The 25,508-nt window shown below is 27.0% G+C and overlaps 1 protein-coding gene across 1 annotated transcript; it reads right to left on the bottom strand.

Annotated features, from left to right (window-relative positions):
* Nucleotides 1-11,731: 11,731 nt before the first annotated feature.
* LOC111288531 (cotton fiber protein) lies at nucleotides 11,732-12,497 on the bottom strand. The gene has a single exon (XM_022879455.2). It carries the CDS (start codon nucleotides 12,277-12,279, stop codon nucleotides 11,782-11,784), a length of 498 nt encoding a protein of 165 aa, XP_022735190.1. The 5' UTR covers nucleotides 12,280-12,497; the 3' UTR covers nucleotides 11,732-11,781.
* Between the last annotated feature and the right edge of the window lie 13,011 nt (nucleotides 12,498-25,508).

The raw sequence follows: 25,508 nt of genomic DNA, 5'->3' as shown, positions 1-25,508 counted from the left end.
GGAATACACTGAGGGATCTGTTAAAGAATGAGTGATGCTTATACAATTTAGGAGAGCACTATTAGCAAGTATCCAACCTGAGCTGAGGAAGGCCAAGGTTGATCGTAAGAATGTCAACTCGTTGACAATATTTTGATGTAGCACTATTTATCGATGGCTTATTCTTAAGGAGCTATTTAAAGAGTTGAAGGATGCCATAATTATCGAAAACTGTGACCTTGAATTTAAACAACTCTTCTCCAAAAAACAAAAATGATCTAGAGAGTTTTACTATTTCTTGTAATGTTGGATATTTAAATTTTAATGAAGCTTTTTGTGATCTTGGATCTAGCATAATCTAATGCCTTTAAATGTTTTCATGCAATTAGGATGTGGTGAGTTAAAGCTTACAAAATATAATCTTAAATTTGCCAGCCAATTTGCCAAGATGCCACAAGAAATGTTAGAAAATATGCTAGTAAAAGGTAATAAGTATGCATTCCCTGTGGACTTTGCTGTATTAGAAATGAAGGATGATGAAGCTCCATTACTATTAGGTAAACCTTTCCTGTTGACTACCAAAACCCTAATTGATGTGTACAACTATAATATTATTCGAAGATGATGTACACGCAATAGCAAAAATGAAGAAAAAGAAAAACCTTAGGGAATTTAACTTACTGGCTAAACCTCCATTATCCTTTGACACAAGATCATTTGGCAACCCTAGCTTTAATAAGGCCAAACACATGATGAACTTAAGCTTAGTGTATGTTAGCCCAGCTAAGAGAGCTAGTACACCTTCTAAGCTCAATTTAATTTATGTGATTCCTTTTAGAAGGATGTAACAAAGCAAACTCCCTCTTAAAAGAATAAGATGATTTTGTTAGATTTAAGGATGGTCAAGCTTGACCAAAACTAGCATTGCTTGGGAGATAACCTAGGTACTTTAATGGTTTATGTTTTCTTTATTTTTATTAGGATAGGTATGTTTTGATGCTTTTGTTTTGAGTTTGTTTAAGCAAGGAGGATATCTCATGCAAGTGAATATTTGACCTTAAGCAAAATTTTGGGGAGTATTCCTTTTCCTTTTTTTTCTTGTTTTAATACGTTGTTCAACTTAAGTGTGAGAGGGGATGGAATTTTTTTATGCAAAAAATTGTTTTGCAAAATCTTGACCAAATCTTTGCTTTCAAATCAAATCAACAAGCTAGATTTATTATCATGCACACATATTTGATTTTTCATAAACTTTTCAAGATTGACTTGAATATGATATGAATTTTAATTATAAGCATGGTGAAACTTGAAAGGAATTCTAAAATATGCTTTTCTTTGGATATGAGTTTTGTGCTTATGCTTTATTCTCTTTACATTTACATGGAATGCTATGATTTTTTTGAAAATTTTGTGAGATGTTAATTTGCATGAAATTTGAGAATTTGAATATAATTCTAGAATTCACTTACTTAATTCTTGAGGTGAAATCTTAGATTGTATTTGACTCATGAGATGATCTAGGCATTCTTTAGATTGTTTGAGTTTTTTGAATGCATATTTTAATGATGCATCCTTAGTATCTTTATTTTGAGCCTTTTACATTAATATTTTCCTTTGTTATTTAGCCACATAATAAGCCTAATAAGCCTTTCTTTTTATTATTATCTCTTCTTTTGTTTTACCTAACCCAATTAAGCTTACTCATACATTATGGACATTTTAATGTATTTAGGAAGAAGAAAGGTACAGAGAATGAAAAGAAAAAGAAAATGACAAATGTAAAGACAATGCCCAAGTAAAGGTGCAAGAAATAAAGTGATACCTTAAGTAGTCCAAGTTTCAAAACTCTCAAAGTCTTCAATTCTATAGTTCAAGAAATTAAAAAAAAAAGTGTAAGCTTAGGGTTTATGAACCTAAAATTTTCTTTTTTCTATCTTAACCCAAGCCTTATATTATAAAGCCAAAAAGACTTTTTGATCTTAAGTCAAGTATGTAAGTCTAACATTAGTGGAGAAAGAAGGGGAAAATGAACATATGAAGTTTATTTTGTCTTGGATGAAATGTTTTACATTTTTTTTGCTTGAGTTATATGAATGAATTAAAGATTGAGTAAATTCATATGTATGAAAAGTATAAGATATTGAAAGCTATTTTTGAAGGAATTTTTTATTGATCTATGTTCACAGTTAAACTTTGTATTATACAATAATACATGAATTGAATTTTATACAATTTTAACTTTGTAAGTATGTATGATGATTTTTAGTTGTGTTGTTTTGAGGATTTTGTTTAAGGATAAGCAAAAATTCAAGTACGAAAATATGATAACATCTTAAAATATAGTATTTTCACATGCTAAAGTTGGTGCTGAATTTTAAATTTTTGATAGATTTTGGTACTTTTAATGTTATTTTCATGATTTTAGGATTTAAGGCTTGTGGACTTGATTTTCATGCAATCTATGCATGAGGGTGTATATTTGACCATGTAATGCAAGGTGGCAGCTAAACCTTACAGCTTCCAATCATCCATCCATATGGTAAAGCAAGTGTTTGAATTGTATAAGGACATTTTCATCACCCTTCACATTTAGCCACACCTATTTTAAGGAAAATTTCATGTAATTTCAAGACCATTGTGACTTTATCCATGTGCAGCTAATTCAAATTTAAGAAGAGAGTTTTCATGTGCCAAGTTGAAGAATTCTAAGCTACCAAAGACACTATAGGATCTAGCCAAGAGAGTTTGAAGTGCACCATGACTCTTTTGCTTAGCTTTGAAAATTTTCATTTAAAAGAGGAATTTTGAAAAATTTCACTTGAAGGAGGACTTTATCTTTTTAAATTTTAAGAGTTTGGATAACAAGCAACTACTTAGTCTTGTGAATCCTACCTTAGCTGAACTAAGATTGGAGATTTAATCAAGATTGTGTCAAGCAATGATCAAATGGCTAATATCTATTTTTCAAGACCCCATTCGGCCAAACACTCTCAAGAAGCAAGAGTCTACATTTGTCATGCAACTTTGAAGATTAAGATAGGCTTATCCTTTAATAATTGAATCAAATTCAAACTTAGTAGCCCTATCCCTTTACTAGGCTAAATCCTTCTCTATAAATAGGGAGGCCATTCATTTGTATCACACATCCCTTTTATCCTTCATTTGTATTCTCTTTTTTTTTTCTTTTTGAGTTTCTTTCTCAGTTTTTTTTTTGTTTTTTTAGTTTTCTTTAAAGTATTGGCTTAGGTAACAGCTTTGCCAATAATCAAAATTATTGTTTTGATACTTTTCTTCGATAAAAGAAGTGTTTGATAGCTCTACCAATAGCCAAAATTGTTTCTTTGATTTTTTTCTTCAATACAAGCATTGTTTATTTTCAAAGATTTCCTTTCCTTCAAAGCATTCTTTCTTTATAAAGTTTTGATTTACAACTTCTTTTATGATATATAAGTTGCGAAAATATTTCATTCTTTCTCTCTAAATTTTGACAATCACTCATTCTTACTGTCTAAGTTTTAGCTAATGCTTTATAGTTTTAAATCCTCTTGTGCAATCTTGTTTACTACTTATTTTTCTTTTATATAAGCATTTAGCAATCACCAGTTTCATTGTTTCCTAAAGTTTTCAATCATTGTTTCCTTAGATCTAGTTTTAGGCTATTATTTCTAGCCTACCAAGTGATAGTCGGTGGAGTTAAGATACAAGCCTACATTATTTTCACTCTTTTGTTTATTTAGTTTTACAATCAACCCTAATCTTCTATCTATTTAGATATAAAAGTTTAATATCTCACATTTGGTACTTGAAAGCTACCCAACCTTTGAGCTATAATCCTTTGAGAGATGATACTTGAATACTTTCACTTTATTACTTATCTATGCACTTGCAAATTTGTAAAAATAGGCAATCCAGTATTATGGAACAAAAAATACAAAAGGGCAATTGACTGCCTTTAGGTGTAGTTGAGTTGGAGTCTACTGCTCCAATTGAAAATTTTCAAGTTTTTGAAATGTGAAAAATGGTTTCTTTTAAAATGAAAAGTGTGATAATTTAAATGAACTAGTACAAACTTAATGATAAATAAGATCTCTTTTTGATTAAAGGAAGTGATCTTTGATTGACATAACAAAATCAAAGAGACAACCTTTGGATTCAATCTCTATAAATAGAGATGTTGTGAGTTCATTTCTATGTCGAGAAAATTCAAAAACATTCTTTTCTTTCTCTCATTCTTTCTCTAATAGAAGGTAAGTTTCTTTGACATTGTCTGCTACAAAAAACCTTGTTCAAAGCAAGGTATTTTTGTCTCTCGTCATAGGGCATTTAGTTGTTTGATTTCACTAGTGTAAAGTGAATCAAATGAAATCAAACACAACTTTATTGTATTTTAAAAGCATTTTGATTTTTCTTTTTGCATTCTTTAACTAGTAGGAGCAAAATAAACTTTAAAAAAGAGACATTTACAACATGCTTTGAAGTCTTTTTCATTCTACGTTAAAGACTCTATTTTGGATCAACACAAGGCACTCAAAAAGGAAAGACAACAATTGCTTTAAGAAGATCAACTTCAAACGCACATTCATTGTATTAAAGACTTGTATTATTCTAACAATTTGATGAGTATACTTCAAAGTTATTTACATGTTCACATTAGGTTAAACTCACATAAATTGTCTTGTAATTAAAATAAATAAAAAATAGAGATTTCCTTATAAAATTATAGATCATAGGTGGTCAACAAATTTGATTGATTATTATGGTTAAAAATAAGTAAATGCTGAAATGAAAAAGTGAAATTAAAGAAGGTATATATGTATATAAAAAAACAAGGACATACAATAAAGAAGAAAAGAAAAAGGAAAATGAAAAGAATTCCTTTATGTGAGATAAGAGCTTCGAAAACTTGGCAAATGCAAATGAAATTGCTGCATTTCTTTTCATTCCAGATAGAAGAAGGGATTTGAATCTATGCTTTTAAATAAATACATGCATTCATTATTGAAACAAATGCTCAAATATAAATTGTTTCTTTCATTAATTAACCTTAAATTGACAAAAGGTGATATATAGGCTAACTAGGAACCAAGTGGTAAAAGGATTTGTCAAAATAGAGAAAAGAGTGATGTTTTGGAATAGATCAATTCATAGGTTGGATTATTTTTTGGATTATTGAATTTGACTTGTCTTAAATTGAGTTTTGAATAAGGTTTTCCAAGCTTGAGCTTAAAGTATTATTTAATTAGTAAAATTTATTTTATTTAATTTTAATTCTAAAATAGATTAGTTATTATCACGAAAATAGTTTTGCAATTTTTTTGAATTGCGTTGGTTCTATTTAGATCTAATTTGATTCTTTGAACAAAAATTTTGAGGTGTTAGCTTAACTTAGTCCAATTACACTCAATCTAATTCATAAACATCTCTATTCTAAAAAGATCTTTCTATTTTACCAAAAATAAATAAATATATTTTCAACATAAATTTTTGTCATATCACGTGTGCATGTCCCCTTCAAACTCTCATTATCTGTAGGTTAAATGTTATGTGGGTTGTAGTTCTATTAGCCTTACAAGAGTCTCACTTTATTAGAAACCAAATTACATTTATTTCTTTTCATTGATTGACCCAATGTCCTTTTATTTTCACCTAAAATTCTGTTCACAATAGACATACTATTGTGTTAGTATTTTAAACTGAAAAAGTTTGATGCAATTTGTCAATGCTTTTCTTGCTTAAATTATATATGTATGTAGACGTTCTAAAGTCTAATATTAATCTAGGTCTGGCTCTATGTTAGATTTGAATTATATACTTAACACATGATAATGTGTTTAATTAATTCAATTATATAAAGAGAAAATGGTCACTTCATGACATGACTTAAAAATAAAACTTTGTTCCACCCAACCTCCCACCTTTTATATTTAAAAAGGAAGTAGGTAGTGTTACTTGGAATACATGAGGGTAGATTTGATAATTTTAAATATAATTCAATGATACAAAAAAAATATGAAATAAGATACGAAAATAATATAATTTAAAATTTTAATAAAAATTATATATATAAAAATCTTAAAATATATTTAATATTTGACATATGAATTTTATATAACCATTTTTTGGTATTAACAAGTATTTAATATGATTCAACATGATATAGATATAGGAATTATCAAATTTAATGTAAAAATTTTATTTTTAGTCAAAACCACATCCTTTCGGATGCTTAAAGTGCTTTTAACATATCCATAAATGGGATTTCAACCAATTCCCAATTTGGGATTTTTTTTAACCTTTATGGATACTTCTAAAAAGTAATGATTGCAAAAAGAAAAAAAAAGATGATTAGAAAGTTAATGGAGTTTGTAATATGATATAACTCATGGAGGATAATGATTTCTCAAACAATCTTTTGTCTTTAATAACAACTTCATAAGTATATTATTTTAATTAGTTAATTTCCTTTGATAAGCACAAATTAAGTGGGCCATACTTGTTGATTTGGGCGATCTTAAATGATAATATCTGCATCCCTTTAATCGTCTTGTTAATAATGTAATTAGAATTTAATTTAACTAATTTATATAGTTAAATATATATGTAAATTTAAAGTTTAAGTTTTAACCGTTGTCAGATCATTCTACTTAAAACTGAGACACATTTTATTTGAAAGAGTGGAAACATGATAGATTGGTAGACAATCTCCCTCATTTAACTAAATTTTGTCTAATTAAATCTCCACTTCATTAGGTGACTCACATAGAGCGATTGCAAATGAAGAGCAAACCTGACATTTTGTGGATTCCATGAAAGCTCCTTGTCAAAAATTGTCTTCAAGGCAAATATTATTTATGCAACCTTATGGATGTTAGTATGCATCAACAAGAAAAGAAAAACAAAATCAAAGAAACAAAAAAGAGCAATTAACGCACAAACTGAAGATATATCAACAAAAGAATATTAGAGCACAACATATATCATAAGTTATGATTCCTAATTTCTGGTTAATTTTAAAGGGGGGAAGGCACGCACTACTTGTTTTAAGTCTCTAAGGTTCATTACATGTGGTTCGGATTAAGAATATAGAGGTTTTAAAAATTGCTCCTCACTATTGTTTATACTAAACTATTAAGGCAATTTGATCCTTACTTATGATAGGATACAAATGGAAAGGATTTAATTTATGTGGGAGTATTTCGTTATGGAGGCATTAGAACCTCACGAAAGCATATGTACTCTAATCCCTCATAAAGGGATGGAGCTTGGATATAGAGCTCATATTATGCACATGCTCTTTAAAGATAGAATATTAAATGCTAATAAATCATTAAATTGTAAAAATAATAACACTAAAAAAACTTTTTTAAAATATCAAATTTTAGCTTAGACTCACAAAATCAATTACTGGCTCAACTTTTAATGCCTTTAGTGGAGTTGTCAAGCTATCATAATGATTTTTCAATCGCTAGGCACAAAAAAAAGTCACCATCAATCTTTTTTATTTAGATATGATTGGTCACCTAAAAAATTTAACCTTTCAATATGTCTTAAAATTGATTTAGATTTTACTAAAAGTAGATTGTAAATTGCAAAATCAAGATAGTGTTTGAAAGTATGGTTATGTGTGGGGAACGTGTTAACACCACCCCACAACATCCATCTAAGGATAGTACTAATTAATTTTATGTTATCCTAAATGATCTTAGCTGAAATGGTCTTTTATTCAAAATTTTTGTCAATTTTATTTTTATTTAATTGACATTCAAATATTGAAATTTTCTAAAGTCTTTCTAGCATTTTCGTTATCACTTACGAAATTTTCTCACTTTAAGAATATTCAAGAAAATCAATTTTTTCTTGAAATAGTTCCATCATTAGATTCAAAATGTTTTTATCTTATTTTTTAATTTTTTAAAAGAGAAATTCAATTAAAATTGAAATCTTTGATAATGGAAAAATCTTTTTAAATTACACCAATATTTTAGCATAAATTTAAGAGTGTTTCTCACCTAGAAATTTGAATAGAAATTGCTATTGCAATTTTCCAATAATTCTATCATTGGAAGATTCAAAATTTGAATTTTATTTTTCTCAATTTTAAGAGAAATTGATATTTCAATTTTCCCCAAACATTTTTTTAGAAAAAGTGTATTATAAGGGAAAATTAATATTTCAATTTTTTCTTTAGTGCTTTTAAATTTTTTTATTTTTTATTACCTTTTTTAAAAAAGAATTTAGGAAACATTGATATTTTAACTTTTTTCTAAATACATTTTTTCAAAAATTTATCGCCATAAAAAATTGATATTTCAACTTTTTTATTAACATTTTCAAAACAAAATCTTTTGTTCTATTTTCTTAATTTGATTTTTTTATTTTCATAAAATTTAGGAAAAATTCATATTTCAAAATGTTATTTTAAGAGAAATTTGATATTTCAACTATTTCCTTAGGATTTTAAAAAAAAAACTCCCTTTTTATTTTCAAAAAATATAAGAAAATTTGATCTTTTAACTTTTTCCATAGCATTTTTCAAAATTTATTTTATATACGTTTAAACATTTTATTTTTCATGTATATATAAAAATATTTTTAATTCAACATTAAAATACACATAAAATAAATATATGCAAAGATAAAAATAAAATTTTAAAAAATTTTAATAATATATTAAAAATACCAAAATTGCCCTTGATCACCACTAATCAATTACTTAGTCAAAAGTTAGTGATTCGGCTAATTTAGCTGCAATCCAATTAAATTCCTTTTAGTTCACAGTAGTGCAATGCGATTTGATTTACAGTGGGTCAAATTACACGGATCCCAAGTCAAATCCAAGCTGATGCATGAATCTCTTTGCCAAAATAACGTTGCTTCAATGGGTTTTAAATAAGCCAAATAATTTTTTTTTTAATTTTCTCCTTTCTCTTTCTCTTTGTTCCCTCAAATTTTTCTCATCTCTCTCTAAAATCCCTTATTGAAAAACTCATCTAAGCTAGAATCTAGCAAAATTTTCAAAATCCAATGGTTGGTAAATTCCACGTATTATCAAAAATCTCAAAGTAACCCAAATCCTGACCAAAAATTTAAATTTAAAAAATTTATTCGATCACAAAAAAATTCAAACTTTTCAAATTTTGGTGACCCAAACAAAATTTAAAAAATCCTAAAAAATTCCAAAATGAACTTTTCAACCTCTTAAAAGTGATTTTCCAACTAGCTTCCCCTAAAAAAATCCCAAATGGGCTAGTTAGGGTTTTTTTCTTTTTAGTTTTTCAAAAAAAAATTATGTTGGTTCCCTTAAGTGATGTGGCTAATAGGTTTCTTTTCCTATATATATATATATATATATATATGTATGTATGTATTTGTGTTTTGGGTATTCAATGGTTCTTGGGCATGAATGGGTCTCTAGTATTTGTTTCAGGTATGGCTAAAAATGGGTTTTGATGTAAAGATGGGTTTTAAGGCATTTAGGTGATTATTTTTGTGATAGAAGGGATGGTTCAAGATGATTGGGCAAAAGGTTTTTGTTTTTTTATGTTTCAAATTTTTTTGTTGGGATTTTTTTTTTAATTGTTCCCCTTTTTTTCTATTCATGAAAAGTTCAATTTATAAAGCCATTGGATTCGACTCCCAAAAAATCTGGGATTGAAGAGTTTTTCAAAGTTATCACACTAGTGAAGAATTTTCGGCTTCATGATTCTTTTCGCAATAATAGGTTGGTGTCAAGGTAGTTGGCATTGCATTAAATTTACAAAAACTAGAGGGAAAAAGAAGAAAGAGAAGAAAAAGAAAATAGGGATACAGAAAAATAAAAGAAATAAAAAATTACATTTTGGTTGAATTATTTTTCAGTTTGGTGAGATTGGGTTTAAAAATTTAACTTGGGCTTCATAGTGAATTTAGGCTTCTAAGTCAACATTGAAATGGTCCAAGTTTTCATTAACTTAAAATGAAATCCAATTGAGCCAAATATGAAAGTAATTTGGTAAATCCGATTAAATATTTGAACAAATTCCAATAAAATTGAAAATCGATTTAAATTTATTTCAAAACAACATTTGAATTTTTCAAACAAAATGAGTGTCTATATATGTTTTATTATATAATTATGTTTTTTCAAAAGACATATATTACACTTTACTAAATTATTAAAATTTGAAGTTTCAATGAAGAAATGATCTTTTTTATGATTTTATGAGTAAAACAGGTTTCAAATGAATAAAAAAAAGGCAAATAATTATTAAAATATACTATGCATTTCCTCTATTTGATTAAAAAGGTAGAGAAAATCATGTTGAAACCTAAATTAATTAAGATAACTTGATTGCACTTAATGGAAAAGATATTTAGTTTGATTTTTTTTAGCTTTTTAATTACAATATCTCAAATTATGCCTATACCTTGAATCACACAAGGTTACATAATTTTTACTCTAAGTTTGTGATGACAAGAAAGATGGCTATATATATATATATATATATATATATATACATATAAATATAAGACAGATGGCAATAAGCAAAAACATTAGAAATGTATTGGTGTTTCATTGAAGAATAAGGTTTATAAATTATTACATTACTTTAAGGTTTGTTATTTGTCAATCGATTGGGTCTGGCAATGGGGAAAAATAAAGAAAAATAATAAAAATTTGTGTTAATAGATATTAAATTTTTATGAATAACCACTTATTTTTGAAAAGTAAAAATTAAGTTAACCAATTTTATTTTAAAATTAGGGTATCCGTCTAAATAAATCTAAATATTTATTAGATTATATGTTATCAAACTTAGGACATCTCCTTGATTTCTTCTTTCCCTCTCCCCAATAAATTTTTTTTTTATTAGCTTATCTTTTTTTTGTTTTCTAGATTTTTTTTAATTTAAAAATTAAAAAAAAAATAAAAACAATAACGTGGCATTTGTTAGGCACGTGACATGTTCGTATTGGTTGTTTATGAACAATTCCTTAATTTAACTAACAAAAATATTGTCAATGTTGAAATTGATGAACAGAAGCAAAATTAGAATATTTAATTAAACAATTTTTTTAACAGAAAATAAACGGCACATTATGGAAGTACCACATCAAACATTTTATCAATTGTAATATGTGTACCAAATGTAGAATTAACCTTTCTTAATTTCCTATTGATTCCTTCGGCCAAAAAAAGATTCCTATTGATTTAATAGACTGGGCTCACTTCAGACGTCGGCTTGAATTTCTTGCTGGGCCACTGAAAGAACGGAATTCTTTCTAAAAGTTAGTTGTGAAGATTGAATTGGGCCTGGCTTCTGGAACCAAAACATGCCGTGCTATTCCTGATTTTTCATCTTGTTATAATAAAATTTATGTGTCAGAGCTTCATGTCACTTTCAACCGTATTTATAACCGGATTGGACATTGACTCGATTAAAGGCTTGACAGGATCATTTGGATTAAATTTTGGATCAATAATAATTTTTAAATATTATAAATAAAATAGTTTCTACATTTAAAATTTATTGAATGAAATAAGCACCTTCACCATATTTACTTGTTCGTTACTAGGTAACTTCATTTGACCTTATTCATAGTTCTAGTTATATAAAATTGACAACGCTGGCTTGCAAATTAATGAAACTTACCGATTCCCAAATGAACATTCTAAAAAATTAAAAAAAAAAAAAATACAATTCATAACAAAGCAAAATACAACTCCACAATCTGAAAAAGGCCACGTGGAGATCAGACTAAAAAACAAATATTTAAAATAAAAGAAAAATGTAATATTAATAATAATTTTTAAAAATTAAGTTAAAATGATTCCTGCCGCTGAAGCCTCATCTCTGCATAGAACCTTTCAATGAATCTCTCAGCCCTTTTATCAACTGAATCTTCTTGATCTTCTTCTAAATCCAATTCCCCTCCAATGGAAGCTTCTGCCAAATCTGCTTCCAATGCCAATCTGCAATCTGCTTCTCCTCTTACTTGGGCTTTCAAGCAACCAAAACACTTGCACCAGAACAGCATCGAGTATATATCTTGGATGCGTCTGCTTTTGAGCTCATGTCTTCTGTTGTAGGAATGAATGAAAGGAGTACTTGAAGCAGAGTCAAACTGGTACTCTCCAAGGAACCCATAGCTGTGCTTGAGTGGCTTAAACCTCTTAAGCTTTCTCGATTTCTTGATAAAAATGAGCTTTGGAATCATGGGTTTCTTCATTTTGGTAAGTAAGATGGAGATTCTAAGAAGATTGTTGGCTTTGGCTACCAACTTGTGCAGAATGGGCAATCTCTTCTGGTGCATTTCCATAGGCTTTCAGGTGGAGCTTTTTTTGGTTGATTCATGAGTAAGGAAGCTGGTAGCTTTTATTGATACAAAAAGTTGAAGAAAAGTATGGAGATCTGATTGGTTGGTGGGGGAGCCAAGCTGTAAAAAGGTAATGGTTGGTTGCGTTTTGTACTTTTATATAAAGGAATAAGCAAGTAGCCGTTGCAAGCTCAAACAGGTCCGATTCTTTCCTTCATGTCTTTTGAAATTTTAAGTTCGACCTCTTTTATAGGCAATCCCAAGGTAAAAAAAACCCTTAAACAGACCATTATTCAGTAAAAGTTGCCTTGACAAGAGGATGGCGACCTTTTCAGCTATTAACTACTTTTTGTGCAGAACACATGAAAAGCGTTAAAATCCTTTTTAAAGAAATCGTGTAATGGAAGAATAGGATGCCAATTCAAAACTCCTTCTCATCACCCTAAAAACATTTAATAGAATAATTATGCATCATGCACGTATTTCTAAATTCAAAGACTAAAATTAGAAATTTTCTTTTTTCAAATTAAGAAAAATGATAAATTTCATTGATATCTTCATAATTTTGTCATAATTTAACTTCAATATCTTGGTTTTGAAAATGAACATTTCCTCCCAAAACCGTAAACAATGTTAATAGATATGCGTCAATTACTAAACTACTCATAAATTAAAATATAAAACATGATTAATTTATATAATACAAAATTAAAAATGTTTTACATGTTTTTTTAACTTTTGATTTTAATATATTCAAAGGATAAAAAATAACTAAAACTAGAAAAAAAAAAAAGATTCAATTTCATCTTTTGGATCTATTAAAATAAATTATTAAAAAAATATAAAATTTTAAAAAAAATTATACTGTGTAAACTGATATATATATATATATATATATATATAAACTAATTACTAAATAAGAGTAAATAATATCATAAAATCATGACTTAATCGTGGCTAAGTGCAAAACTTTTTTACCTTTTTACTTTTCTACCTTAATCCCAACCTGACTTATATGAACTAATACATTTTTAAAATAAACTTCACGTATACTTCATGTGGTATTCCATTTTACTACTTACACTCCCAAAGAATTTATTCCCACTTATAATATTGACTACGTTATAAAAAAAAAAAAGGTGACAGTGTCAAATTTGATCTAGATTTTTATGAAATCCTAAAAATACCCTCAAATTTCAGTTACATGTGAAAATTTAAATTAAAATTAGTCTTAAGAATCTAAATTTTCCCCTAAACACAAAAATTCAAAGAAAAAATATAAAGTCTTCAAAAAATTCAAAGCAAAATCATCAAAGTCTTCAGGAAAAGTGTCAAAATGACATCTTCCTTTTCCTCTTCTGAGTCATTTGTTAGTGGGTTTTAAGGGTTTATATGAATTGCGAATTCCTTTTTCTGTTGACGCATTTTCTAGCCCTTGTTTCAATTTTGAGACAAATTGATATTTGGTTTGCTACTTTGAGACAAACAAAGCAGCAAAAATGGTAGCTCGCAAGAAAGCGTCAGCAAGAACGATAGAATAGAAAGACAACGCTTCCTCAAACCCAAACAACAATCACCCAAATCAAACCACCAATCGCTCCACCAAAGTAAGGCTTAATCTTTAAGTTTTGCGGTTTCTTTTCAATCCCATACTTTTACTTTCTTCACCAACACTATAAGATCGAGCAAGATCACAAGGGATCCATCCTTATTAATGTTGCACTTAGCGTTGTAGGCTTCTTCCTTACTCAAAAAAATGATTCCCGTTGCTTCTAGATATGTTTGAAATGCGGTTTTATTTGGATTTGATTTTAACAAGAAGGGTACCCCTCAAGGCGCAGCTAAAGTGTAAATTTAAAACTTTTTGTTTTTTTATAAGAAAATTATTGGGTTTTGATTGCTTTTGAATTTGATGAACAGAGTTTGCTTTAATTTTCAATTTTGATTGAATTATGTAGATTGGGTTTGGGTGTTTATTCAAATTCATAAGCTGGGTATCTGGAACGATCCTTTTTAACTTTACATTGTTTAATAAATATCTCTATTTTATCATTTTACTTTCAATTCAATGAATTGGTGATTTTTTTCTTTTTTAGTATGAATAAAACTTCATTAAAAAACTACTACAGTGTCCTGCTGGACTATCACATTATCCCTTTACCTACACCACCATCTTCGTACTCCAGAACCAATTTTACTAACCAGTGTGCTGCCCCATTCCCTTCACTTTTGACATGCAAACATTCCCAAGCTTGAAAGCCATGCAATCTCACATTTACTTCCTCGATCAGGTTTCCCAAGTAGAACATATCCATGTTCTTCTTCTTTATTTGGTTAATGATCCCAACCGAGTCCCCTTCCAACACCAACTGTGAGTACCCAATGACTTCTGCAAATTTTACCGCTTCCAAAGCTGCAAATGCTTCTGCTATCCTAGGATCAGTTACGTTTGGTTCCCTCATATGCGTTACTGCTAAGACCTGTCCCATTGAGCTTCTGGCCATTATTTTTGTTGGTAATTTAGAATGTGATATATTTTATATTGGATAGAAAGATTTGATTATTAATTTATTGATAAATAAAATTAATTTTGTATTAATTTTATTCATATTTTAAATAATTATATTTTAACAGAAATAATTATTATATGATAAATAATCATAATTATTTGAATAAGTAGATTATTATTTATAAAGATCACGATTATACAAAAAATTATAAGCATTTGAATAGAAGTTTATGTTTATTCATTTATTATAAATAAATTTTTCAGTATAATTATTTTTACTATTTTTAATTGGAGAATTTGAGGCTTTATTATATTCTAAAGGCATAATTCTTTCAAAAAATTATTCTTCACACCTGAAAGTCAAAATTTTTTTCTATTATTTCTTTTCATTTATTTATTTTTCTAACAATTTAAAAGCAATATACCTTTATATTTTGCATGAGAAAGATACAAGGAAAAAACCTTGACAAAGTTGACAAAATCGACTTTTGAAGCAAGTATGAAAATTTTTGATTATCCAACTAGATTTTTGGTGAAATAAAATACAAGATTAGTTTCTTGTTATTATCCTTCTAGTTTGTACATTCTACTAAAAGAATTGATGATTAATAATTCATAAGAAACCTTGAGTTTCATTGAATATTGCTTTTTTTTATTGACTATTTTTTTAATCTTTTGATTTTGAATTAAATTATTTAATTTATAATTCATGATTTTATAGTATGTTATATGTGAATTTTCTTAATCATGGCATTGAATGGTCATAAGCATAAAATGGATTATATTTTAATAAAATCATGGTTAGCAAATCAAAACAATAAAATTTTCAAAAATTATTTTAAGGCATAAAAGAAATTGTAAATTTATAAATCTTTTCAAAAAAGAAGTAAGTATATAAAGTCTTATAATAAAATCATATTTTATGGTCAATATTCAATGATTGCATTTTATTGACAAGAGAATAATGCATAATTCATATTTTTTGGTTTAGGGCTTTCGGGTAGATTTGGGTTTTGGATAGGTTCAAGGTTTTAAGATTTGGAAATCTATAATCACTAACAATCTTCACAAATCCCCTATATCTAGTAGGATTTTAAAAACAAACATAATGATTATTATTATATTTCCTAACTAAGAGTTAATGTGCGAACATATGTGTTAAAACAATGCCTGATAATGTTTATGATTTTTAAATGCTAAACATGATATTAAATTAATGTGCATATGATGCATGAAATTAAACTAACATGATGTTCACATGACTAGAGCAAATTAACAAACTCTTAACCTACACAAAGACCATAGAAAAGAGAGGTTTTAGTCTAGCTTGGGAATTACCTAGGCTAAGAGCCCCTATAGGCATAACAAATGATTTTATTTGCCATTCATGAAAAGTACTAACCTATTACCAAGACTTATAACAAACATTTGGGAAATATGGTAAAAGATCACATTCTTATTTCATCAAACATTTAGAAAATTCTTAAAATACTACTTTCTTATTTTGAAATTTTTATCAAACACTTGACAAACATCTAAACATATATGAATTCTTATAAAAAATGCAGTAATAGGACCTTTTAACAAGCAATACAACATCAAAGAGAAAGAGAAGATCTCAACCTAGCCATTCGAAAAGCCTAGGCTAAGGGCATTTTGTTGCCTTTTCATAAGAAAATCAACCCACAAATTAGACATTTATCAAACACCTAGAAAACATATTTGGAAAGCCAAACAATCAAACTACTCAAATGGAAACGATTTTTCATCCACCAAAATACATATCCAAGAATCACAAGGTCGAAAAACATTTGAACACAAAATCCCAATCATCACAAAAACATCAAAACAAGAAAATCAATAATTGTAAATACATCACATCATGAAAACCAAGCAAAAAAATCATCTATAATGGTTGAAGGAAGTCTTAGCCTTATGAGATCCCTAGGCCAAGAGCTTGAAATGATTCTTTAAATGTTGTTTTGATAATCTTTCATTTCATATGTCTTCCATTATATTGAAAGGATGTAATGATGAATCAAGTAAAAAAATATAGAAGACAACCATGGAAAATGTTACTTTTCCTTTAATGAAAACCAAGCAAAGCAAAATCTACATGTATGAAAAATGAAAAGTATATAGAAAATAATGGTAAAGGAAGAAGAAAACTATTTTACTCCTTATCTATTTCATTAAAAATTTTCTCTTTCTTTTTTCTCCAAGAATGGCATCAACCTTTCTAATCTCCAAAAAAACCCCTTTCAACTTCTCATGCATCAAATTTAAGGACCAAGACCACCCTTAATAGCCATTAGATCAAATCTTATCCAAGGTGGTAATTCATTATGCTTAGGTGTCCTCCAATCTCTAATGCTAGCCATTGGATCAAAACCACCTAAATCTAATGATTTCTTTCATTTACAACACATTCCCTTTTCAATTATGCAAAGCTACCCCTTAAGGTATGCAAAATTATGACTTTGCTATTCCTAAGCGAATTAAGCCTTTTTGCATTTTTCTTTTGATTTTTCCATTGCAATGTCGATACCTTGACTTTATTATGTTGAAAAATGATCATGAGGATTCTATAAACCTAAATTTGTGTCTGCACTGAAAATCCAAGCTCATTTTGACTAAATTTATAGAAATGCCCTTAAAAGGTGCTTTTAGACTATTGTGGCTCATTTGAGGTCAAATTTTGATTTTGAGATCTCGAATCATAATTTTATTAAAATTAAATCTTAATTAGTTCCATTCAAGACACCATTTTGATTTTCAAGATTTGACATGAATTTGGTTAAGCTTGACTTTGCTTTGACACTAGGGTATTTTGGTCAAAATCTAAGTTTTGTCCAAATTCAAGGGTTTCTTAATTAATTTTTCTCAAATTTCTACCATTTGACCAAATTTGACCAAATGGGTTTGGGTTTGACCAAGTTTAACATAAGTTTAATCAAAATTTTGACTAAAAAACTTTTAGATTTTTAAACATGAGTTTGACCATTGATCTCAGTTTCAAACAATTTCAAAACTTTTCCCCAAATTTTTTTACCTTAAAAGTTCATATTTGACTAAATTTAACCAAGTTACCTTTTAGAGTTGATCTTAACTTTATGTTGACTTCCATCATTTTATTTATGTATTAAGTGCAAAAAATTCAAGTTGTTCGAAAGGCTTGAAATGCTCATAAGGTTCAAAACTTTTTGAAAAAATTCAGATCATGACTTAAAATATCGAATTTTGATTGAAACGTGCCTAAACAAAATTAAGTATCTAAAATTACCCCTCTTTGTATGTTCATAAGAATCAAGAATAATGTAAAAACAAAAACAACAATTTCGTTAGGAATTAAAAACATATAAGTTTAAAGTTTTTTTTATTGTTTTTTGTTTTGGGATTGTTTTAAAAAATTCCTCCTAAATAGAGGTATTAAAAGTTATAAAAAATACTTATCTTAAAAACATCCTTATAAGCAAAGGTTTTGAAACTCTAAAAATTACACTTGAAGAAAAGTTTTGAAACTTTAAAAATCTCATCTTAAAAGGTTTCTCCTAAACAAAGCCATTGAAACTTTTAAAAAATCTCATTTGAAAAGGGATCCTCTTGAACGAAAGCTTTGAAACTTTTAAAAATGTCTTCTTAGAAAAAAAAAACTCTTTTAAAAAAAGATTTGACAACTTTAAAAATCTCATCTTATGAATAAACTTTGCAGGTTATGTTCGAAAATCTTACCACAAATTGATTTTTTCACTTCCAAATTTTCTTTGCTTGAAAAACCTTTACTTTCTTTTGGCATGCCAAATTTTCAAAACCCAAGTTTAATATTCTCTTTTCCATATTGGTAGATATATATGTAATGAATACAAAAATCACACTGTATGTGATGCATATATTTAGTTCATACCATGTGCTTAAAATCACAACAACAAGGTTCTATGACCAATTCTGTCTTTTAAATTCTAGACATGACTCTTAAATTTTGTGCATAAATTCTGGTATCTATAAATTTTTCCCATTTTTTTGAATTTTTTTTCAAATTTCTTTATCTTTCCTCATTTATTGGTTTTCTTCTTTACTTTTTCTTTTTCTTCTTTACTTCTTTTTATCACTTTGCCTTTTTTCTTTCTTTTTCTTTCTCTATTTTTTTCTTTTATTTTTTCTAAAACTCAAGAGAATGTCTATATTTTTCTTCAATGTTTGCAAATTTGGCAATTGCAACTATGATGAAAATGTCTAATCTCAAAATAAATTGTGAAAATACAAATGACTATGCAAACGCAAATGATCACAAATGAAAAACTCTTTTCTAGTGATTAAAATGCAAATGTCTTTTTCCATTATGCAAATGCCCCTTAATGCAAAACTTATCCCAATGATGCAAATTCTCCTTACAAAGTTGCAAATATATATATATATATATCTTTTCTAATGATGCAACTACCTTTAACAAAAGTGCAAATGCAAATATCTATATGAATGATGAAAATGTCCCTTACAAAGTTTCACATGCAAGTATTGTTATTGATGATGAAAATGCAAATGTCTTTTCACTAATACAAAAATGCTTTAAAAATATTTATGGAGTAATGTAAATGCAAAATATGCAAGTGAAATGAATAGATCAAAGATAGGGATGCAAATGTCCATTATCAATGATGCCAAATGCAAATGCCTTCACCATTTACCCAATAACAAATGTTTTTCGTAAAAAAGCAAATACCGGTGTTTGTCCCAATGGTGCAATGCGAAAGTCCATTCCATTGATTTAAATGCATATAACCTTGACTAAGATACAAATACATACCATAATGTTGTAAATGCAAGTATTTTCAAGGAAGATGCAAGTGCAAATGCCTAATTTAATGATGTATATGCAAGTACCTATTCCAATGATAACTTTGAAGGCGCAAGTGCAAGGATATGTGCAACTGTCATCTACTAATATGCAAATACAAATCTCTATTCCAATTATTCAAATGCCAATGATCAATAATCATGATGACCTCTTCCAAGATGCAAATGCAAATGTCTTTATGTAAATGTTTATCTTTGTTGATGAAAATTTCTTTCTCATGATACAAATGCTCCTATATATGCCAATGGAAATACCTTTTTCATGATGCCAATGATCCATGTGAAGATGAAAATGTAAGATCCCTTACTCACAAATTTTCTTATTCAAGATGCAAATACAAATATAAAGATGCATCTAATTTATAGATAATTACTTTTAATGTATTTAATTATTTAAATTTAATTTAATTTAATTATTAGTTTATCATTATTAACAAATTGGGATTATATTTTAATTAGTATATATTAAGATATGACAAAAATAATACACAAATATTTTCAAATTTTTAAAAATTATTTAAATAAAAAATGTTGTCTCACAGCATCTATGTGTGTTAAATACTAGTATTTTATTTAAAACATTACTATGCATATAAAAACTTAGGAATTTAATAAAATTTGAAACTTTATATAGTACTTAGAATTTTGGAATAGTTTTTAATAATTTAATTAATTTGTGGTATGCATACATGTATATTATTTTCAATTGACCATTTGCATGTACTTAATAATATCATATGTTAGATCTAGACACAATTTGGTTTTACGTAATTGTTTTTTACTTATTCAAATGTTGTTATTGGTAAAAAGAAAAATTAATTTTGATTAAAAATGATAAAATGGAAAAAATATAAGAGTAACTCACATAGTTGCTTTGTGTACAAAATAAATAACGCATACTACTATCTACAAAATTAAAATTATTTTTTATTTAGATAAAAATGTTTTCTCTTTGGTTGTCAAACATATAATCTTTACCTTTTTAAGGAAAGTAAATAGTGAATTTGAAGTTTAGCCCCACTTGTTTTATAGATACTCTACGAGACAATATTTAATAAATCTAATATTAAAATCTTAAAACTTGCAATTATTTTTGCTATCTCCAGACAGCGGTCTTCTTTGTACCAACAAAATGTAAATAGTTATTTTCTACAAAAAGAAATAAATAAGTAGTAATAGCATTAACTTTATGATACATATATAATATAATTTTTATTTTATTCTTTTCAAAATTTTATAAACCTAATCTAAAGAAGTAAATTAAAAATTTTTTCCTCTAACAAATTAATTAACAATACAATCCCATTTGTTTATTTTCCCATTTGCATTTTGAGCCAAAATATTAAAAAAAAAAAATCCTTTAAGTATTCAAAAAAATGTAACTAAACTCTTATCACATTATTACATCTAAATAAGTCTCTCAACTCTTATTTCCCTTTTCTAAACCCTTATACTATTATTGTATCTAAATAAGCACTATAACTCTTATTTTTCATTATCTAAGCTATTGTAATTAATAAAAAATAAAAATATCTATATTTATATGAAAATTAATAAAAAGAAAATTAGAATCACTTGTATTTTTCATATAAATATACATATTTTTATTAATTTTACATATAGACTTTTTTCATTAATTATTTATTATCATGGTATCAATAATTATTTTTTTATTAATTTCCATATAAATGTAGATTTTTTTATTAATTTTACATATAATAAATAATAATTTTACATATACATATTTTCTTTTCACTAATTATTTTTCATCATGGTATCAAATAATTAATCTTTTTTATTAATTTTCATATAAATATAGGCATTTCCTTTTTTATTTATTTTATATATTTTTATTTCAGTTTTAATAATTATTATTTTCATGATATCAATTAATAAAAATTTTTATTAGACCCTTTTCAAAAATTTCACTTTTTTACACATTTTTTGTCACATATGCAATTTCTTTTTATCATATCATTGTGTTTACGTAACTTAAAATATGCTAACATATCATTAATTTAACTATAGTAGAGCTTAGATAATGAAAAATAAGAGTTTATGAACTTATTTAGATGTAATAATAGTATAAAAGCATAGATAATTAAAAATAAAAGTTTAGGAGTTATTTAGATGCAATAATAGTATAAGGGCATAGATAATGAAAAATAAGAGTTGAATGACTTATTTAGATGCAATAATAATATAAGAAATTAGTTAAATTTATTTGAAAACTTAGAATGGTTTTTTTCATATTTTAGTCTTTGTTTTATCACACAAAACCCATATGTTTTTCCTAGCCCTATACATACATACATACATACATATATATATATATATATAATTTACTATTAGTGGAATGTAAAAATTCTATTAATGGATTAAAAAGTTATCATATATTTCATTAGAGTATATTTAAAATTTAATAAATTTATATAAAAAGTAATCAAATATGTGACAATATTCTTACACCGCCTGTAGAATTCAAAAATCAAAGGATGCATAGAAAACAAATCTATATACTATATATCAAAACTCTTCCTAAAAGATTTATGGCTGGACATTTGTTGAAGTCGCAAAATAAACATTTTGTTCCTTAGTAAATAAAATTAAACTAAAACATATACTGTAATTATTTAAAAGTAAAATATAAATAATAAATTATGTTGGTGCCAAGCTTCTTTTTTAGACGTAAAGTCCTAAAACCAGATAAAAAAGGAATAAAGCTTTTAAAAACAAAAGCTAGACTTATTCTAATATTTGTGTTCCGACGTTTAAGTAAGAGATTGATCAAGGAACATATAGAAAAAAAATGTAAGAAAATATATAAAAAGTTAGATATAAAATGATACCTACATGATACTATTTATACCAGTGAGATAAGAGACATTGGACAGCCTAAGTTGTCCGAGATTAGCTCCAAGGTTAAAAATGATATGTTAAACCGAGTTGAGCCATAACCATTCAATCAGAAAATAACAAGTCAGCATTTAAAAGAATCTAATAGGTAATATGATGAGATGATCGAACTAATATGATTATGTAGATTCAGATCGATTTAACACGTTAACTTTGATTAAAAAATCAAAATTACCTCTAATTATCTATTTACTATATTTAATGAGGAAAAATAACTATACTGCCCTATAGATCTAAAATACCCCTAACAAATTACAAGCAAAAATAAGAAAGATCGATGTTCAAATTTCAATCATGGAACTCAAAAACTGATCCTGTAAACGAAAATCAACATTTTAAAAGCATTACCATAGCAATAACAGGCTTAAAGAGACAATCCTCCATCTCTTTGGAAGCTTTTTTCGTGAAACCCAAATATATATAGACAGTGTCCATTGAGAAGTCCCATTTCGAACTACTGCTTTGTTTGTCTTTGCAATGGTTTTCTCGTTCTCCAAAGAGATTATGGACATAAATAACCTGCCCCATCCTTTTGCTGCCCATCAAAACACTAAAAACACAGACAGTGTGTAAAATGAAATAAAGGAAGAAAGAAAAAGAAGAATATGATACTATGAATAACCTGAACTGCTTTGAAATTAGAGAATTTAAAATCTATCTTTTCTACTGATTTAGTTGCCTTTGTTTTGTGCAACCTGTTTCTAAATCTTTTCTTTCTGAATTAATCTGGAAATTTCGGACATAACGTAGCAAAAAATTACCACTATTGTATTGCCAACTAAAGGGAATCGGAAGAAGACCAAAAAGGGGCTTTCAGGTTTCTGATTTGAGATTTACGGGGACTTGATATTTGTTGGTTAGAGAGAGAAGAATGGCAGGAAGCAATGTTTAGAACCAGAGGATTTACTGACGGTGAAATCAGAGAAAAGAGTTGGTGAAATTTTGAAAATAAAAATTGAGATCTTAATTTTTTAGAAACGACAAAACAATTCTTATTAGTTTAGACATATTTGATCCAATAAAATAATAATTTTTTTTTTAAAATCGAGGTTCAGTTTGGGTATTTTTTAAAAAAATTGAGGCAAGTGAATTTCGAGGCACTCTACTCCAATTTGTCATATAAAATTATATTTTTTAATTATTTATTTAATTTTATATTTATATTTACATATGTATTACCAAAATTATTATTTAATATTTTTATTTAAAATATTAATTTAATAAAAATATTATTTTATATAAAACTAAGGTATAATTTATTTTTAAAAAATACTATTTATTAATATAATATTAAATTATAATCATTAAATTAATTTTAAATCAAATATGGATTACACATATGTATTGAATTGAAATCAAAAATAAAAATGACAATTCAATATCGATCAAGTCAGAATTAGATATAATTTATTAGGACTTAAGTCCACATCAAACAGATAAAAATTCATCTTGACTTGATTTATTATTATCCTCAATTTGTGATGAAAATTTTCAAAAGATCTAATTAAAAAAAAAGAAGGAATGAGGAGGCTAGGAGGATTTTGATAAAGGTTTTCTCTTCGATTTTGGTGACCGAAGCCGACTGCAGACAAAAGTGGTTTCTGGGTTCGTAGATACCAATATTATTGGAAGAAATAAATAGTAAAGAGAAGGGAAAGGAATTTGATGCTGATAGAGAAACAGAAGGTGAACAATAAAAGAAGCTTGCTCAATTCTAGAGTTTTATCCAAGATTAAAATACCATCGTTTTGGTAGCTAAAGGATGGAAGCAAATGACACACTCAGCAACCTGACCCGCATCCACATTCAATCCAAACATGCTTTTGTGGCCTGCAACCCACTTGATTCGGATCAAGTCCAATTATATTTCATCAACAACTCCACATGTGATTTTTATATTAGGTTAAAAGCTAATTTTAAAAGTATAATAAAATACTTTATTTATATTATTTTATAATAAAAACGAAAACATAAAGCTAATATGCTTAATTAAGATCAAATAATGTATTTGAAATATTTTTATTTTATTTGTAATATATTTCTTGTATAAAAAATAATATAATTAATGAAAATGATTTTTTCTTCTTAATCTAATGGTTAAGAGACGAATTGAAAGTCATGTAGGTACGAATTCGATTTCGTCATCTCCTTCCTCTCTTGTAAAGAGACAAACCCTCATTTGCAACAGAAATATATATATATAATTAATGAAAATGATATTTATGTTTAACTCCTTTTAATTTAATTTTTGAAAATAAAAATAAAAAATTGACTCTTTGATAAGTATATGCATATATTTATTATTAAATAAAATATTTAAATACTTATTTAATCTTTTACCTTCTACTTCATTATATTAAAATAAAATTTTGAAAATTTTAATTAATTATATCAACTAAAAAACACAAAAAAATATAAATATTTTTAAAATTAAAAACATTTAAATAAAATCATTTTATCCTGTAACCTATCACAAGTAATATTTCTATTTTATAGATATACATATATACTTTTTTTCTTTATGCTACTTTTGCTGCTTTTTTTTTTAAATAATTTTTATAAATACTCAAAAATATTATTTTAACACATGATTACTAAGATTATACTCCAATCATTATAACTAAAAATTTTAATATTTTAATAATAGAACATGCAATTGTTACATTTGTGACAACGTAATATATTACAATTTCATCAAAATTTCAGCTTTTCCTTTTTAAAAAAATCCACGGCTACAAGAAGAGATAAAAAAAAAAAAAAAACGTGCTTTTTATCCAACGGTAGTTACGCCAACCATAACTCAAAAACGACACATCACCTCGGTGTACCCGAAAATCCTCTAATCTTATACACAACGGCGCACTGTAGCAGAAAGCGCTCCACTGAGGAATGAAATTACGAAAACACCTCCAAAAATCTCATAACCCGAACGTTAAAACCGCCCTCCCACCCT

The sequence above is a fragment of the Durio zibethinus genome, chromosome 4 (assembly GCF_047325235.1).
Source record: "Durio zibethinus cultivar Kanyao isolate XHJ-2024 chromosome 4, ASM4732523v1, whole genome shotgun sequence".
Classification (NCBI taxonomy): Eukaryota; Viridiplantae; Streptophyta; class Magnoliopsida; order Malvales; family Malvaceae; genus Durio; species Durio zibethinus.
The sequence above is the reverse complement of the archived record's forward strand: the minus strand, read 5'-3'. Positions and strand labels throughout refer to the sequence as shown.